General features: G+C 43.1%; 1 protein-coding gene across 1 annotated transcript in view; it reads right to left on the reverse strand.

The window, feature by feature from the left end:
- Positions 1-3,820: 3,820 nt before the first annotated feature.
- The window catches only part of ATP8B1 (ATPase phospholipid transporting 8B1), a 107,335-nt gene continuing 93,709 nt past the window's right edge, over positions 3,821-17,446 (reverse strand). The window contains exons 21-28 of the mRNA XM_045849807.1: positions 16,699-16,831; positions 15,981-16,269; positions 11,460-11,683; positions 10,058-10,141; positions 9,102-9,347; positions 8,680-8,818; positions 6,571-6,701; positions 3,821-5,383 (exon numbers count right to left, since the gene is read on the reverse strand). Of these exons, the coding sequence (XP_045705763.1) occupies positions 5,159-5,383; positions 6,571-6,701; positions 8,680-8,818; positions 9,102-9,347; positions 10,058-10,141; positions 11,460-11,683; positions 15,981-16,269; positions 16,699-16,831 (1,471 nt within the window). The 3' untranslated portion in view covers positions 3,821-5,158. The remainder of the gene's footprint in view (positions 5,384-6,570; positions 6,702-8,679; positions 8,819-9,101; positions 9,348-10,057; positions 10,142-11,459; positions 11,684-15,980; positions 16,270-16,698; positions 16,832-17,446) is intronic.

Raw genomic sequence — 17,446 nt, forward strand, 5'->3', positions numbered from 1 at the left:
TAAATGTAGGTTTGCAAAGGAGCCCTCTGGTATGAGCTCCTTCCAGAAAACCAAATGATTAATTCCAACAAGTACTGTTCCCAATTAGACCAACTGAAAGCTGCACTTGATGAAAAGCGTCTGGAATTAGTCAACAGAAAACACATAATCTTCCATCAGGGTAACACAAGACCCCTTGTTTCTTTGATGACCAGGCAAAAACTATTACAGCTTGGCTGGAAAGGTCTTTCCTCTGCGGTATTCACCAGACCTTGCACCTTTGGATTTCCATTTATTTTTGTCTTCACAAAATTCTCTTAATGGAAAAAAAGTCAATTCCCTGGAAGACTGCAAAAAGCATCTGGAAGAGTACTTTGCTCAAAAACATAAAAAGTTTTGGAAAGATGGACTAATGAAGTTGCCTGAAAGATGGCAAAAGGTAGTGGTACAAAACTGAACATGCTGTTCAATAAAGTTTTTGGTAAAAATGAAAAATGTGTCTTTTATTTTGACTGAAATACCAAACAAAAATTATGGATAGTTATTCATTGTTACTCTTTTGTTCCATGATCCCGCATGCATCAAACCTTTAAGCCTTCAACCAAGCTGCTGGTGGCTGCCGCTGCACCTGCCCCATTCCCCACCCTCACCCCACGCCTTCACCCTGTAGAGGTACGGCCAGCGTCAGAAGGTCGCAAGCTCTGCAGATCTTTTCCGCTGCTCCAGCTCTCAGCACGTGGCCTCGCTATTCCATCATGCCATTACATAGAAGCTCTCTGACAGTCCTCCCATAGACCCCTCAAAATTTCCTGCTTTGGTGCCCATCCCTTCTAGTACAGTGAAAGTAGCATCCTTCCTGTGTTCTGGATCCTTCTCAGCTCTCCAGTCTAATCTCTCCACTCCAACCAGGGCGGACACTTACAAACACACACCTAAAATTCCACCCTGGAGCTGGCAACCTTCTGGGACTTCTTTTTGCTCTGAGGATCCACACCAACCCCACCACATGTTCCCCAGGCTGTATTGCCCTGGCAAGTCATTGCTTTCTTTTTTTTTTTTTCTTTTTTAAAAAAGGATTTTATTTATTTATTTTTAGAGAGGGAAGGGAAGGAGAAAGAGAGAGAGAAACATCAATGTGCAGTTGCTGGGGGCCGTGGCCTGCAACCTAGGCATGTGCCCTGACTGGGAATCGAACCTGCGATGCATGGTTCGCAGTCCGAGCTCAATCCACTGAGCTATGTCAGCCAGGGCATCATTGCCTTCTAAAAGCACAATTAACATCAGTCTGAGTGAGTTTCTTCACATTCTTTTGGGTACAATGTGGAATTTGGGGTAGCCTTTGAGAAAGGTGAGAACAGTCAGATGGAGGAGTTGTGTCCTCTGAGCAGTAAGAAAAAGTCCTGCAGGTTATTTAGAAGAACAGTCATTACGTCAGTTTAACACGAGATGAGGCTCTCAGGAGTCTCGGAGGACCTGATGATTTCTTGATTTATGAGGATTTTTTTTGCTGTTGGAACAGGTCATGAAAGTATTTTCGACACAAGCCACAAAATCGTAAGGCAAAGCCCAGCCTTAGACAAGCGTGGTTAATTGAAAAGAGCTCTTCTTGGCCCACATTTACTCAGAATGTTTGCAATGAAATCTTGATGCAAGTTTTCCAGAAACTTGAACCAAAACTCTATCTTTAGAAATATTCCTTAGTGATATATTTACTAAACTCTTCAGTAGCATACATTTTCATGATGGTCACACAAAATTTAAATAAGGAAGCTGAAGGTAGGTGGAAATCTCAACGCGGAGGTAACCTGAAACCTCCTATAGGATTTACATAGACTGGCTTATTTATTACACACCTTGGCTCAGCAGAACCACTTTAGAGTGAAACTGCAAGATGATGACTCTCAGTGGGCAAATCAACCTCTGTTCTAAAGGTTGATTACCTGGGAGAATTGATTTCTAATGAGAAATGCTAGGCTGAAGAACTCTCCTGCGCTGGTCTCACAAGCCAGATCCAATACCTTTAATCCCTGGGTGGAAACGAAACAAGGATATATTCCAGGGCTTATGATAGCACTTCCAGAGGGACTCTTGTCGTTTCACATATCAGGGGCCAAAGACATCGGTGGTCTCTCCGGCTAGAGATCCTAAACAGGTTATCCTGGGGGGGTAACCCATACCTTGAACTTGGCAGGCACACCCTAGGTCTTTAACCGCCACCCTTGGTCAGTGGGTTTGGATTTCTTTCCATGTTAGAATTTCCCTACCTCTTATATTTATTATAAACAGCTGTATTAGGATTTTATTCAAGTTTTGAGGCCACATTCCCGATCATTTTTAGTGATTTCTTCTTGTGCATCTTACTACTGAGGTCTTCTCAGTTGATGGTTGGACAGCACAGAGACAAATCCGTATAGATATTTCAACCTGGAACATTCTCTCAAATTCCATTGGTGCTTCCATTTCTTTGACCTGAACTTAAGGTGTTAGCCAGACTTTCCTGAAGGCAAACAAAGCCTGTTTGCATACGAAAGGCCTAACAAAACACACTGTTCTCAGTCTACACCATGAACAGGATGCTGGCATCTCTCAGGATTCCCAGTCACTCAAAAGGGCAAAGTAAACAACCGGGGTTGCTGGTCTAGCGAGAACTTGTGGGCCAGGGAGATTCTCAGTTTGAGAGGGTTTGTAACTGAGGTGGGAAAAATACCAACTCAAACTACCTTTTCCTTTGGCTTAAAAATCATTTAATTCAATTTTTGGAGTAGATAATATGTTCATATGGTTCAAAACAAAAAAAAAAATCAACAAATTCCCTTTTTAAAAATGTCTCCATTTTTTAAAGCAGCTTATTTTTTTTATGATTTAATCTTTATTGTATTTTTTTTTTGGCATTACCATTCAGTCCCCTCATTCCGCACCCCCCCGTAGCAATCACCACACTGTAGTCCGTGTCTGTATGATCTTGCTCCTTTTTGCTGAATTCCTCCATGCCCTAACCGTGCCCCGCCCCCACCCACTGGCTGTCATCCTGCTCTCCATCTACCGAGTCTGCCCTGTGCTAGTTGAGTTTGTCCATTAGATTCCACTTGTGAGTGACATCGTATGGTACTTGTCTTTCTCTGCCCGGTAAAGGCAGCATCTTTTTGAAGTGTAAATGACACAGGATGCCTTGTTGATAGTGCAAGTCTGATTCCAGAACACCGTGATAAAGTGAGGATCACACCAAAGCGAGTCACACTACTTGATCGGCTTCCTATACACAAGTTATGTTTGCACTGTACTCTATTAGTGTGCAGTAGCATTATACCTAAAGAAAAAAAAACGTACATACCTAAGCTGAAGAATATTGCCATAAAGTGCTAATCATCATCTCAGTCTTCAGTGAGTCGTGATCTTTTCGTGGTGGAGGGTCTGGCATTGATGTGGATGGCCGCTCGCTGACCAGGGTGGTGACTCCCGAAGGTTGGGTGGCTGTGGCCAGTCTGCCATATTGATGGACTCTTCCTGTCATGAACGAACAATTTCTCCCCAGGTGCGAGGCTGACAGCAGCAGGCCCACAGTGACACCTCTTTCAGAACTGGACTTAATTCCCTCCATCCCACCACCACTTCATCAACCACGTCTATACATCCATACACCACCTGCCTTGAACGCACGTTCACCTGTCTCAGCCATTGCTCCCCTGACACGTGGGCTCTGCCCCTGACTTTATTCCCCATCGCCAGAGGACCCCTCCGTTGCTTTAGAGGCTCTGCAGGCCTTGATTCCTAATGCCAAACATGCAATGTAAACTACATGCCCCAACTTAAAAGATATTTGAAAAGATTATACTTTCCAAAATTTTTACTAAATCATTTATTTTTTTAAACAAAAATATACATTACATCTCAGATTTACAGAATGTAGAAATAATTTATCCAAAGCAATTTGCATTTTAAAATTGTTATTATTGCACCCAGCAACGTAAGTCTTTGACACATTTGCATTGTCGACCTTTCCCACAATTCGCAAAACAGGAGAGAAATCTGAAACAGAATTACACAGGCTAACATTTCTTTACGCACACACAAAAACCAACTTACAATTTTTTTTATTTACAAGATAAAGAGAGGCTGTAAACTTTCAGAAATTTGCTTCCATAAAGAACCATAAATTCTTGTGTCATAGCTAGAAGATGAACTATGTACACACTGAGCTCCCCGCCTAGGGATTCAGTGGGGCAGGCGATGTGAGCGCCCGCAGCCTAAAGAACAGAATCACTGAGAACACTTCTGCATCCTCGCTAAAACACAGACACTGTGAAAGGCCTGGAATGAGAAAAGCTTCTGGAAAAATAACTCTTGCCTCTCAGTCTTAGAAAGAGGTCTCTGTTCAAGTCTCTTATAAAATACTTTACATATAGGCAGGCACAAAGTTTGCTTTTCAAAAGAAAGCTTTGCAAAATATTCTGCAGTTTATCACTGATATCCTCAGTTTTTTTTTTTAAAAACTTTTTTAAAAGCCCATAAATAGATAAGTGCATTTTTTACGAAAGTAGGGAATGAACTCATCTGGTGCTACAAGAAGTAGCTAAACTAACATGGAACAGTAGGCGTAAAGATATGTAATGTGCTATTTTAACCTCACAGTGGCCGGAAACAGACGGGAACCTTGTACTTAGGAAATCTGGACTAATTTTCCTGGATTGAACGGCGTTGTTAAACCAGTTTGAGAACAGGAAAACAGCCAGCCCAGTGACAACTCTGAAAAAGCCCTGGACCACTGAGCTCCCAGGTGGCGAACATTCACGAACCTTTTGTCATTACCATTGTAAGAAAAGATCCCTGGGAAATTGTAGTTGAAGATTCCAGGCTGAAAAATCAAATTCTAATTTAATAATCCGATACCATTTGAATTGAAATGCATTTTCTGTGGTCCTTGATCGAGGCTGGGTGAGAAAGTTCCCTTTGAATCTTGACGAACATAAACAGTTGAACAATAGGACTTTAAAAAAGGCATTCTTGGCTTTGCTATTGCTTGATAGTCCAACCCAGGTAGTTTGTCATCAAGGTTATGTTATGTCTTCAAAATCCTTGTGACTAGTTCAGTTTTTAAAAAATAGTCCTGAGAGTTTCATTAAAAAAATAGACATCTCCCCTGTGCGCCTGCTTCGCGGCAGGCCAGCGCGGGGCCCGAGCCTCAGCTCTCCACAGTCCGCCTGTACTCCGCGTTGCCGTCCACGATGATCGCGTCCAGGGGCGCGCGCTTCTTGCGGATGCTGCGCCCCGTGGAGATGAGGTCCGCGTAGCCCCGCTGGTGGGAGAAGGCGTAGGCCGAGCGCCGAGAGGACGCACCGCGACGGAACACGTTTGGCCGCCGCTTCCACTGCTCCTCCGCTTTTAATCGTTTGCGATGCTTCTGAATCTATAGAGGGAGAGAGATTGGGACAGGGCTACAAGGAACTGGCTGACCGAGTGGAGACGAAGGCCTGCAACGGCAGGGGGAGTCTGGCCGATAAGAGGGGGGTCCAGCGCAAGCATGAGTGGGGCAGCTAGGCCGGCTTACCCTCACCATGTTGAGAGAGAGAGAGAGAGAGAGAGAAAGAAAGGGAGGTCATGTGAGGTTTCCAAGGTATCAGAGCTAGAAGATGGAGAGCCTAACTCTATTGTTTCCCATTCTTACATCCGACCGGTTCAGGGTCAGGAGAGAGCTCTTCCCATTGTTGCTGCTGCATGCACTTGTCAGTGTTCAGTGGAAAGGGACGTTCAGGGGTTACTGCGGGTTGTCTGCTCAGCACCTACTCTCCGATGGAAACTGAGTTTATCCAGAAACCTCCTCTTCCGTACAGACCCATTCCTCCAGGGATGCGGAGGCCACTCTCAGGGCCAGCACTGATGAATACTCCTCGCTCCGTACTAAGCCAACAATGGGCATGTGACCTAATTCTGGCCAATGAGATTGGAGGGAAAAGTTTCCTTGAAAAGTTCCCAGGCTCCCGAGGGAAAGTGACAGAGTAATGCCCTGGATGTGGACATGCAGTGATGATGCGATGCGCAGAGCTGCTGTAGACCCGACCTCTGGATTTAAGATGAAGCTAGTAAGAGAGTAGGGGAAGGGATTGAAAGAACCTCAGTCCTTTTTAATGGCATTAAGATGCTCATCAACAGAGCCCGAAGGCTGCTAATTATCATGTGAGTTGAGGTGATACATTCTTGTGCAGCCACAGCTTTCTGTTACTCGTATCTCAAAGGATCCAGGTACAATGTGCCATTTTTCTTTAAAGGAAGAAAAACACCCAACCTATTTGTATGGCAGAATGTTAATAGTGTGTGTAATTGTCAAATTGACAGGAGAGATATATGGAGGTTCTATACTGGTCTCCCTTTTACATCTGGTAATTTTTGTAATAAAAAGCAAGCAAACAAAAATGTGATTCCCGAAGGACTTGTATGCAAGATGGAGTTGAAGAAAGAGGTGTAGTCATTAAAAATGTTCACACCAGACTTCCCAAGAGCTTAGAATTGTGCTGGAAAGCTGTTCCCGGGAAATGCTTTTTTTGACTTCTGTGAGGGGCACTCAGAGTTAGGAGAAAGACTTTTCCCTCCCCGTACCTTATCACTCTCTGACGGCCAAATGGTCATGGACAGGAAACGAATGGCAACGACGGGCAGCAAGCACACTGCGACGGTCAGAATGATGGTCAACCAAATGTACGGCTGTCTCAGGGCATTCGAAGCCGTGCCTGTAAGAAACCGGAGGGGGAGTCACAGGGCCCTTTCACCCTCAGGGAGCAGTTGCTGGGCCACAGTCAGTAGCTGCATTCTCTGTGGCGAAACGTCACAGCCAGGTCGCCCTCCCAGGTCATCCCGTGTGACGGATGCTCAAGGAATCAGCATTTTAAACTCAGATTGAGCAAAGCCCGATTTGGAAGGTAAATTCTTTGGAACAAGGCAAGTATGCATATGTGAGCAAATGAAAAAAAATGTGTATTTGTTGACATTGCATTGATTAAAAATGTGAGATTAGACCATCTAGACTTCTGAATTTTTTCAGTAACTTAAAAAAACCCCAGCACTTTCCAATTTCTGGTTTTGGTTTGAAACTCCAAATATTAATGAGCACTGACATGTGTGTGATAGGCTCTGTACCAGGTGTTTCACACAGATCATGCTGCTGAAGTCAGTTCGGAGAGATGAGTGTTTCCCTCTTTATTGTGGGAGGAAACTGAGCCTTGGAGCAGTAACATGCCCCAGATAAGAAAACCAGCAATGGCCTCGACTCTGAGTTAAGACCCCCATCCGACTCAGTTGGGCATTTCCCACTGCAGTTCAGTCTCTAGCTCACGTCAGTGGGAGTAATGATTCACTTCTGTAATACCACCAGCTAATCACAGATTTACCAAATTTTAAAACTAGAGCCAAATTGGTCACACTTCCTGTATTTACACTGTAAGTTTCTGAAAATAGTGGTCTTTATTGTTTAAATGTGGTTTTTAGACTGATGAATTTGTATGGGTTTGAAAACCACTCCCTATGGGAAGAGTCTAAATCACTAGATACTAAAATTTTAAAACAGAGTCAGTAAAGAAAAATACAACAATAAAAAATTATCTCAATCCCAAGAAGAGGAGAGTTGCCACAGCAACTTCTTTTACAATCCAACAGCTGGTCGTAAAACAAAACAAAACAAAAAACTAATGTTTCACAGGAAAACAAGTTTATGGGGTTTTTTTTTTGCCATTGTAAATCCAAACTACTCTATTCAAAATAAGAAGCTCATAATTTCCAATTCATGATATTTATTTATGATATTTATGAAATTAGTGCAAACTCATTCTAGCATTTGTCAATTTGTCATATGTATTTTTAAAAAGATTTTTTTATTTACTTTTAGAGCACAGGGAGGGAGGAAGGGAAAAAAAACATTGATCAGTTGCCTCTCCTTTGTGCCCCGACTGGGGACTGAACCCACAGCCCAGACATGTGCCCTGACTGAGAATTGAACCCGTGACCTTTTGGTTTATGGGATGACACCCAACCAACTGAGCCACACTGGCAGGGACTGTCATATATTTTATACACTTGTAAACTATTTTGTTCTCTATAACTGTATTTATTTCTTTGCATACATATCTCCAATGATGTAGCCCACTTTTGAGTTCTAGAATTCTATCATATGGGATCTTACTTGGACTAGCTAATTTGATATTTTTAGGTCTTTGGGTTATTTCCATTAAAAAAATAACTGGAAATGTTGCGGTATAATCTTTGTAAAGATTACCTTTCCAAAATTTGGTGTGTTTTATGTTAAGAGTATTTTCCCCCCAGTGGAAATACTGATCAAAATGTACAAACAATATTATAGTTCATTATGTATCATCTTTAGATAGTGTTTTGGAATAATTAAACTGTATTATAGTGCTGCCAGCAATACATGTACTCTCAATTTCCCAATAAGCTACCAATATTAGGTTTTATGGGAGGAAGAGCTTTCATCAAACTTAACAGATACACAGTTATATCTTAAGTTTATTCTAATCTGCTTCCCTCCCATCACGTAACCACCTTTCTAACCCACCACCACCATTCAGTTTCTGCTCAGGACATTCCTTTTCACAACAGGCAGTGATGTACAGCCTGTGTCTTTACTTACCCAGAGGCTGTATCAGACTCTAACCATACTTTATGTATACTTATCTTTGGAACTGAGAAGATACCAACCTGTAAATTGAAATGCAGATGGAAACAGAACGTGTATTCCAGCACTGTGAAAGTCAAACATGATGCCAAAATAAAGTGCAATACTTCCGAAAATCGAAAAAGCGTTCACAAAAGTCCAATAAGAAGTATCCAAGCCGATCTGTTGGGAGACCAGAGAACAACAGAGCACTCACTTTGGGGCGTTAGCGAGAGATAGGGAATCTAAGGATTCAGCAATGCGGGCATGATTTAGCTGGAATCTGAGCACTCAAACTATCCTTGGCTCAGGCAAGAAATAGGAAGTGTGCTTGGTTATACGGGGTGAAAACAGCATTCATATATTGTAAAGTGGCAGAGGCTCAGTTGTGGGGGGAGGTGGGGGCCAGCTGGGTGTGCCCCCTGGTCTGTGTATGGAAATACAGGTACCAACAGACACCACGCACCTGGAAATTGACTGTGATCACGAGAGCAGAGGCAATGGTGACAGCAAAGGATTGGTAGTCTGAGGGCGCCTCGCCGTCCTGTCCCACCGTCTGCAGATAAGCTCCCAGAGGTATGAAGAAGAGGATCATCGACGTTAACACCCCATGCAATAGGCTTACGAAGAATCTCTTGTAGTTGAATAACAAGTCTCTCTGCCCCACTGTATACAGTCCAGGGAAGCGGAGGCTCAGCTTGTCACTCACATCCTTAAGGGGAAAACGCGAGAGTTGTGTCCCTTCCATCAAGAACCCAAGGACCCAGAGAAATACAACATATCTGTCACACAAGGTTTCAGCTTGGGTTTTATGGAGGTGGAAACTAAAGAAGGCAAGTCATGAGTAGTCTCAGTGTACAGACATCAACCTCAGTACTTCAGTCCACAGAAGTGTATTATTTTGCTATTTATGAAAAGAGCAAATTAGTAATGTCAAAAAAATGTAGAGAGGCTATTTTTGCCTCCTCAGAGAATATATTGTTTCTTATTCTCTGGGAAAGTATTTTCACATACAAGTTGATGGGTTCATTCCAAATTATTCTTTTTATGGGCTAAAGCACTTTCTCTAAGAAATACTAGGAGATAGAATGTGAACTAATTTGGGAATTAATAAGTTTTGGAAAGTGTTAAAATAATTGACTTTAAAAATGAGTAAGTTACTATAAAGACATATCAAGAAAGCCTTAGCATCCGAAGGAAGATTGTAAACTCTTCTCAGTGAATGCAACCCAGGCACAAAAATCCTCTCTTCTTACCATTCGACAAGAAGCACAGCCATTCCCCTTGTGGCCCGACAATAGAACTGTAGTGCGGTCTACTCAGAACCAAGTGAAAACCCGAAAGAATGCCTTGCAGTGCTGTACTTGCTTTGAACTTCCCTAAGAGGCCTGCCAAGTGTCCCTGCCAGCGCACGGCGCCTACCTGGTCGAGCAGCCCCATGAGGAGCACGGGCAGGCTGGAGTACAGCACGTTGTAGAGGGTGATGAACCAGTCTTCGTACGCGGTCTGTGAGGAGAGGACAGAGCCCGTGTCGTCAGCCTAGTCGGCATGCATTCACCTGCTCTGTTAAAGCAGGTGGTGTCCCCAGGTTGAATGGGGACCTCTGCCATAGCAAACACCCCTCCTCTACACCTGCAGACGGCATGGCTTTGTTTCTAGGTACTGGGTAGAATAAAAAAACATTCCGTAGAAACTGATTTTTGCCTTAAAAAAGTGGGGATGATGTACCCCAAGAAGTTTCTAGGAACGAAGTCTATTCTGTTTGAATAAAGCTGGAAATCAAGTCAGTGTTCAAACCCTTATGTCCCTTAGTGAATTAGAATGTATAAAACCCACTCAGTGTCCTGGCTGGTGTAGCTCAGTGGATTGAGTGCCAGCCTATGAACCAAAGGGTCACTGGTTGATTCCCTGTCAAGGCACAGGCCTGGGTTGCAGGCCAGGTCCCCACTAGGGGGTGCCTGAGAGGCAACCACACATTGATGTTTCTTTCTCCCTCCCTTTGCCCACTCTCTAAAAATAAATAAATAAAATCTTAAAAAAAGAACAACAGCTATTCAAAAGCATGTAAGTACCATTCAAATTTTCTCTCCTTTTATCTCGCAAGTCCAGCATTGCCATTCAAACCTTTTGTAAAACAGAATTTGAATGAATATAAGAAGAATGCTGCTGAAAGGGATAAGCGAGGCTGTGCACACACCCGTCCTCTGGGTGGGACAGAGGAAACGGGCTTACTCGGCACCAGCAGTCACACACAGTCCTGCACGGAAGCAGGAAGAAGGCCCCGACCCTGCTGCAGGTCGCTCCAGCCCTGCTTTCTGAGGCTGGGCTGATACCATTTGTCTGTGACATAGCATCACAGGGGTTTGGGCAATCACAGACACTGACTTGGGCTCATTGTTTCATTAATGATATTTTTCTGCTCTACCATTTTAACATATTACATATGCCCACCATTTCTGTTTCAGCAAAAACTAAAAATAATAAAATCCAAGGGCAGATGGAGACATGAAAACAGATCTGTGATCATCTAATATTTACATAATCCCTTGAGCCTTGGTCGTGATATACTTTTATATTTTCATAGTTGAACCATTTGTTATCACTGTTCTTTAATAGCAAGGTAACTCAGAACAACATTTAAGGTAAAAGCAAAGACACAAACAAAAGCCAACAGGCCAGGAACAAACTCTACCCTTTTAAAGGCAAAATAAAATATTGTTAAAGCGCCAGAAGCATTTTGGGGATGTAATCTGTGTCTTAATCACTTGTTGAGAGACAGAACACCAACCCTGTAAACCACATCAATAGCGAATAGTGACCGCACCTGTGCAGAGTACCCGTTGAAGAAGGAGTACCAGAAATGAACCAGAGTAAATGCGAAGTTCTTATAAAAGAAGTATCGCAGGAACTTGCACATCCTGATGTAAGACCACCGGCCGTGCACCAGCAGCAGTCTCTGCAGGTATCTGAACTGAGCAAAGGAATAGTCACTGGACATGACAGCTTGCATGCCTTCTTGTCCACTTATTCCAACGCCGATGTGGGCAGCTACGGGGCAGAGGGAGAAGATGCTGTTACTCATAGGCCCATTCGAAGGCAAAACATGGAGATGATCATGTTTCCATAGCAAAACAAAAAATTGGCATTCATGGAATAATAAATATAAAATTCTTGCTCACCACTCCCCATCTACCTTCTAAACTCAATTCCAGGTCGGATGTACAAGTTGCTAAACAGAGCACGTGGTTGGGCCTCCATAAATATGTGTGGAAGGATCTCAGGTGGATGGAGAATTCTATTCGGGTTATCTGTCCAGCCCCTAAGCCATCCTTCCCTCCCGCAGGGTGAGTCCCAGGCATCCGTGTGTAGCTAGTGTGTTCCTGACTCCCTCGCCACAGCTGAGTCCTCCATGGGCAGATACAAAATCTATGGTAGGTAGTGTGAATAGGCTCTCCCAACCTTCATTTCACCCTGTTCTAACTAAGTGCAGATGGGAACACAAGTAAAAAGGCTAAATTGCCTAGACTCCTTTACAGCTAGGCTCTCTTTGTGAATTACTGTATTTTTCAGACCATAAGATGCACCTAGGTTTTAGAGGAGGAAAATAGGGAAAAAAATTTGAAGCAAAAAAGTGGTAAAATATTTAATAACATAAATAACAATATTTCACCAATGTAAATGCAGACAGAACTCAACAGCAGCATTAACAACCCTTATTCCTCCCAAATTGGGGGGGGAGGTACGTCTTATAGTCTGAAAAATACAGTAAGTTCTACTGTCCAATCCGCTTGATAGTTGGAAGCAGAAGTGAACTGAAGCCCAGCATCAATCCTTATTTCAGCATTTCTGCAACAGAGTTCATTCATGTCTATTCCCCAGCTGCCAGATGTTGACCAACCACTGCAAAGCCTTCTTAATCGGAAAGCTCTTCAGAAGATCCTCAAAGTAGAATCTCCTCTAGTAAGTGATACGAGATATTAGATGCTCAGGCTAAAACCAGCTTCTTCAAAGCCAGAGAACTTATATGTACGACTCATGGGCATGAACTAATGGGTTTGGGGAATGCTGGTGGGAGGGAGGGTACAGGGCAGAGGGGGATAAAAGGGAGAAAAAAAAATGGGACAACCATAATAGCATAATCAATAAAATATACTAAAAGAAAAAATAACCAACCCAGCTTCTTCAGTCCATCCAGAGCTTTTATAAGTACCCAGTCCCTTGTATAAAATCAGCTCCTGCTTAAAGCACCCCAGGGGGCTGTTTCCTGCCCTGTGCCCTGACTGATAGTACACCCAAGCTGGGCCGATAGGTCCATTAGCATTTAGAGTTAGGATCTGGGTAGGTTTCTGCCTGAAACTGCAAAAGGTACATTCTTGAGGTGGGGCGTGGATATCTTTTCTCTGAGGGGTTCTGAAGGCAGAGAAATAAATCATCTAGACTAGCCAGAGGGAAAGGCAGGCAGGCAGACACGGCTCCTGGTGAAACTCCAGGTCCTGGCTGCAGCGTCTTCTGAGGCCTGGCTTCTTGGGCAGCAAAAGACATCTTTGTATCTTTCAAAATAAATTTCTTTTTGTCTTAAGCTAGCTTTAGCTGTTCTCCAACACAGGTAATCAAAAGAGTTTTAATTTAAATACTATTAAACTTTCAAAATTGTAGCCATGGCTTACCATTACTTTAAGACACATTTTGAATTTTTTACGTAGGGGGGACGTTTTCCAGAATAGATATAAAACGATAGTCACAAGTGTATCCATTATTCCAATAGTCAATAAGTCACATACGCATTTTAGAGAATTACACATTTTTTTCTAGGTCTCAGAGTCGTGAAAGTGAAGACAGTGAGATCATTTGGAGAACGTGTGCTTGGAGAACACAACCCATTAGTCAGGCCCCGAGGAGTGGCTGCCAACTCAGCAGAGTTTCCAAGTAAAAGACGCTCCAACAATCCTTCCCTGTTTGCAGAACTCGAGGTCTGGCCAATGTAAAATGTAGTGACTTGGCTAAACCAAGGTTTCCAACAACACTTTGCAATTCTAGAAAATGGAATAAATTGCATCTCGTTCAATACTTATGGCCTGTTTAAAAACACACGAATAGTCCTCATCACCAGTCGTGATGGCCACCTGCTCTTTCTTACCACACCTCGGCCTTCCCTGAACAAGCAGCAGAGGGAAATGGTGAGGTTCTGCTGGCGCTGAGGCAGAGCAGTGCCTGCCACGGGCCCTGGCATCTGGTCCAGCCTTTCTGCGAGGCGGACCAAGGACAGAATGTGAAATGTGAAATGATTCACAGGGTGATTCAAGGCAACTGACTAGATGTACTTCAGAAGGCTACACTAGCTCCCCCGCCCCCCCAAAATCTAACTAGAGGCGCCTAGATTTTCCTAAAGTTTCAAATGTGGTTTCAAATGCCTCACCACTAGATTCCTTCATAATTCCTTCACACATGGGTCATTTCCTCAAGCCATTCCGCCTCTGCCTTCCCTCTTTAATGTCGCTTTTTCATTCTTAGGGTCTTGGACCAAGAAAAGCCAGCCAGAGGCAGGAGACATTTTTAGGCACAAGAGAGGGAGGGGGCAGCCTATGAGATCCCCGGATCCGTGCTAGGGGCAAAAATGTGGCGGGTTGCAGTCGCCTCTGCGCCTACTGCACTGCATTTGTAAACATGAAAGCTGTTAGCAAAGGGACAGATTTTTTTTGACACTTAAATATCACTCTACTTTATAAACAACAAACACTTTTTTTTTTTGCAAAGTACAAAATGTTACTAAAAGTACTTGGATAAAGCTACTGACTTCCAAGGAAACCTCAGAGTTTCCTTGGTTTTTGTCCCAAATGGATGCTCCATACGTTATACATAAAAGTACCTGCCATATAAACAGAGCTTATTACACTTCTTAAGACAACTTGAGAAAAATAAGTCTCTCTATAAGGTTATCTATGTTGACTTTTGTGATCCCTTTGCTATTAATAGGTGAACTCAGAGGATAAATTTCAAGGTAACTACCCCCCCCCACCCCAGCCAAACATCTAGAAGTCTGCATTATAACTGCATACAAATAATGTTTGAGTTCCTTGCCCTTTTGGCACATCTAGGTATGTTAATGATGTATATGGAAGAGAAAAAGCTGAGTGCAGAAGAAAGAAATAGATTTAATTCAGAGCAAGACAAGCCATTTGCATGGAAGCACAAGCCATGTGCCAAGCACAGTGGAGAGCAATTAAACTGGCAGTGGCGACAGACACATAATAAAGAAGTAAGAAGACATACATCGTACAGCTGATCCCTGCAGAGGAAGATGAGGTTGGAATATTCTTAGCGTGTATCATGGAGGAGAAGAGACTCTAAGAAAAGAAAGACAGATGCATGAGTCACAAAATAGGCTGAGTATAAAATCCGGTCACACACACTGCCCAGCACTATAGGATGCGCATATACATATGTAGTCAGTAACTGTTCATCCTAATAGCAACATCACACAGCTGGAGCTAACACTGGAGATAGTTTCCTCATTTTCAGGTGAACATGCTGGCAGCAGGATGAGGACAAGTATTGGGGTCTCCCTGGTCTGGGTGTTTTCATTACAAGATATCCCATACAGTAATATAGGGAGAAAAAAGGACCAGGATTCAGACACGCTGTTGAGGGTTTGATTCTGCATGTGTTAATACCAATACAACTGTATTTTTCTGTTTGACGGGACAAAACCCTTTCATTTGTGGAAACCTAGGGTCCTCCAACCAGTAAAAGGACCTTTGGCAGTCTTCTAGGGGAGTCAGGAAGATGGCTATTTTGGAACTTTGCTTCAATGCCAAATGTGTTACTCTGAGCTCACTCTAGGTCTCCCTGTGGTGAAGTTCTAGCAAATTTACCAAAGGCAAGAAGAAAGCCCCAGGGAAAAAAATGCTTAGGGAAGGGAGAATAATCTCAAAACGAATACCAGAGAGAGTTTCACAGTGTATACCAAACTTAGCACAACTTTTAACAAAACTTATTAAATAGCAGGATTTTTAATAAGCCCTAAAGAAACATGGGAAAAGAAGTAGGAAAGAAAAAAAAATCAGAACTCATAAAAGAAGGAAACAAGGATAAAGTCACCCATATGACACTTGTCTCTATACTTGGCATTCTGTGAGGGGCACTGTCATGCCCCCTGTCTCCTACTGGGGGCGCTGTAAGGTTCCTGAGGGCAGGGCCACAGATGTAGCCATCATGGTAGGGTACCTTTATCAAACATGTACTTTATGAAAGCCCGAGCAATGAAATCAGAGGAAACCACCCTCAAAAATGTCCCTGTCACGTCTTTAGCAATTTGGGTCGCACAGGCAGCCTGTGCAGAACTCACTTTTGATCATGTTTACGTCATTGGCCCCATCGCCAATGGCCAGCGTGATGGCCTTCTTGTACCTCTTCACCAGGTCCACCACCATGGCCTTCTGCTTGGGGGTGACGCGGCAGCAGATGACCGCACTGCACTCACAGGCCAGGTCCACGAAGTTCTTCTGCCGCTGCTCTTTTTTGACTTCCAGCCTCCTTTTACTCTGTGTCCGAAACCGCCTTTCTTCTTCCGTCCGCGGGAACTTCAGCTTCAGGATCTTACTTGTCTTGGTCTTCTTCTCGAGAAGAATTTCATTCTGTGAAATCACCGAGGGAAAGGATTACAACCATTTTAGTTTTTATGCCGCGAGTCCCATTCCCAAGATTTTCATGATGCGAAGGATAACTCTTGGACTATTGTCGTTGGTTACATTGTTCTGTTTACAAAACATTTACTATAAAAATGTAGAAAATAGAAAAATGTACAAAGAAGAAAATTTAAAATAGCCATTCATTGATAAACCAGGTAATTTACTAGTAAATTACCATTGTTACTGGTTTGGTACAATTTCTTTCATATATCACAGAATGAGAACATTAAGTCTCAAACTTGGGAAATCGCACTTTCATGTATAGGCTGAAAGATTTTTGGGTGGGCAGTTAATAAGGCGAACCATCAAAGATTGGTCCTTAACGAACTACTTTAGTCTGAGCCGAAGGCGCAGATGCCCTAATGGTGTACGTACCAACCAAGAACCAGTGATGATTAAGGCACGGTTTCCGCCGGAAGGAAAGAAAGGTTCATGCGCTGGGGGCACGAATTTTGAATAGACTCCACCTTTGTTCCTCTGGCTCTCCACCCTCGTGTTGAGAAGCGCACTGGGGAAAGGAAATGGGAGTGTTTCAAGTGCAAGTCCATGAACAGGCCCTTGACTGTGAGGGAATTTTGACAGATGAATTATATAAAAAATTATATAATTTTTTTACAATTGTGGCAAAAAGTTAAAATGGACCATCTTAACTATTTGTAAGTGTACAGTTCAATAGTATTAAGTACCAGTATATTCACATTGTAGTATAACCAATATCCAGAACTTTTTCATCTCTCACAACTGGAACCCTCTACCCATTAAATAATTCTCCATTCCCTCTCCCCCCAGCCCCTGGTACCCACCACACTTCTGTTTCTATGAGTTTGATTGCCCTAGATAACTCATATAAGTGGAACCACACAGTATTTCTCTTTTTGTGACCGACACGCTTAGTTACCTCATGTCCTCAAGATTCATCCATGTTATAGCATTTGTCAGAATTTCCTTTCTTTTTAAGGGGGAGCAATATTCTATTGTGTGACTAAAGCACATTTTGTGTATCCATTCATATACTGACGGACAGGTGGCTTGCTTCCACTCTTGGCCGTTGTGAATAGCGCTGCTGTGAACATGGGTGTGCAAATATCCTCTCTGAGTCCCTGCTTCTAGATCTTTGGGATTA

The sequence above is a fragment of the Phyllostomus hastatus genome, unplaced genomic scaffold (assembly GCF_019186645.2).
Source record: "Phyllostomus hastatus isolate PE091 unplaced genomic scaffold, TTU_PhHast_1.1 phas_contig_80, whole genome shotgun sequence".
Taxonomy (NCBI): Eukaryota; Metazoa; Chordata; class Mammalia; order Chiroptera; family Phyllostomidae; genus Phyllostomus; species Phyllostomus hastatus.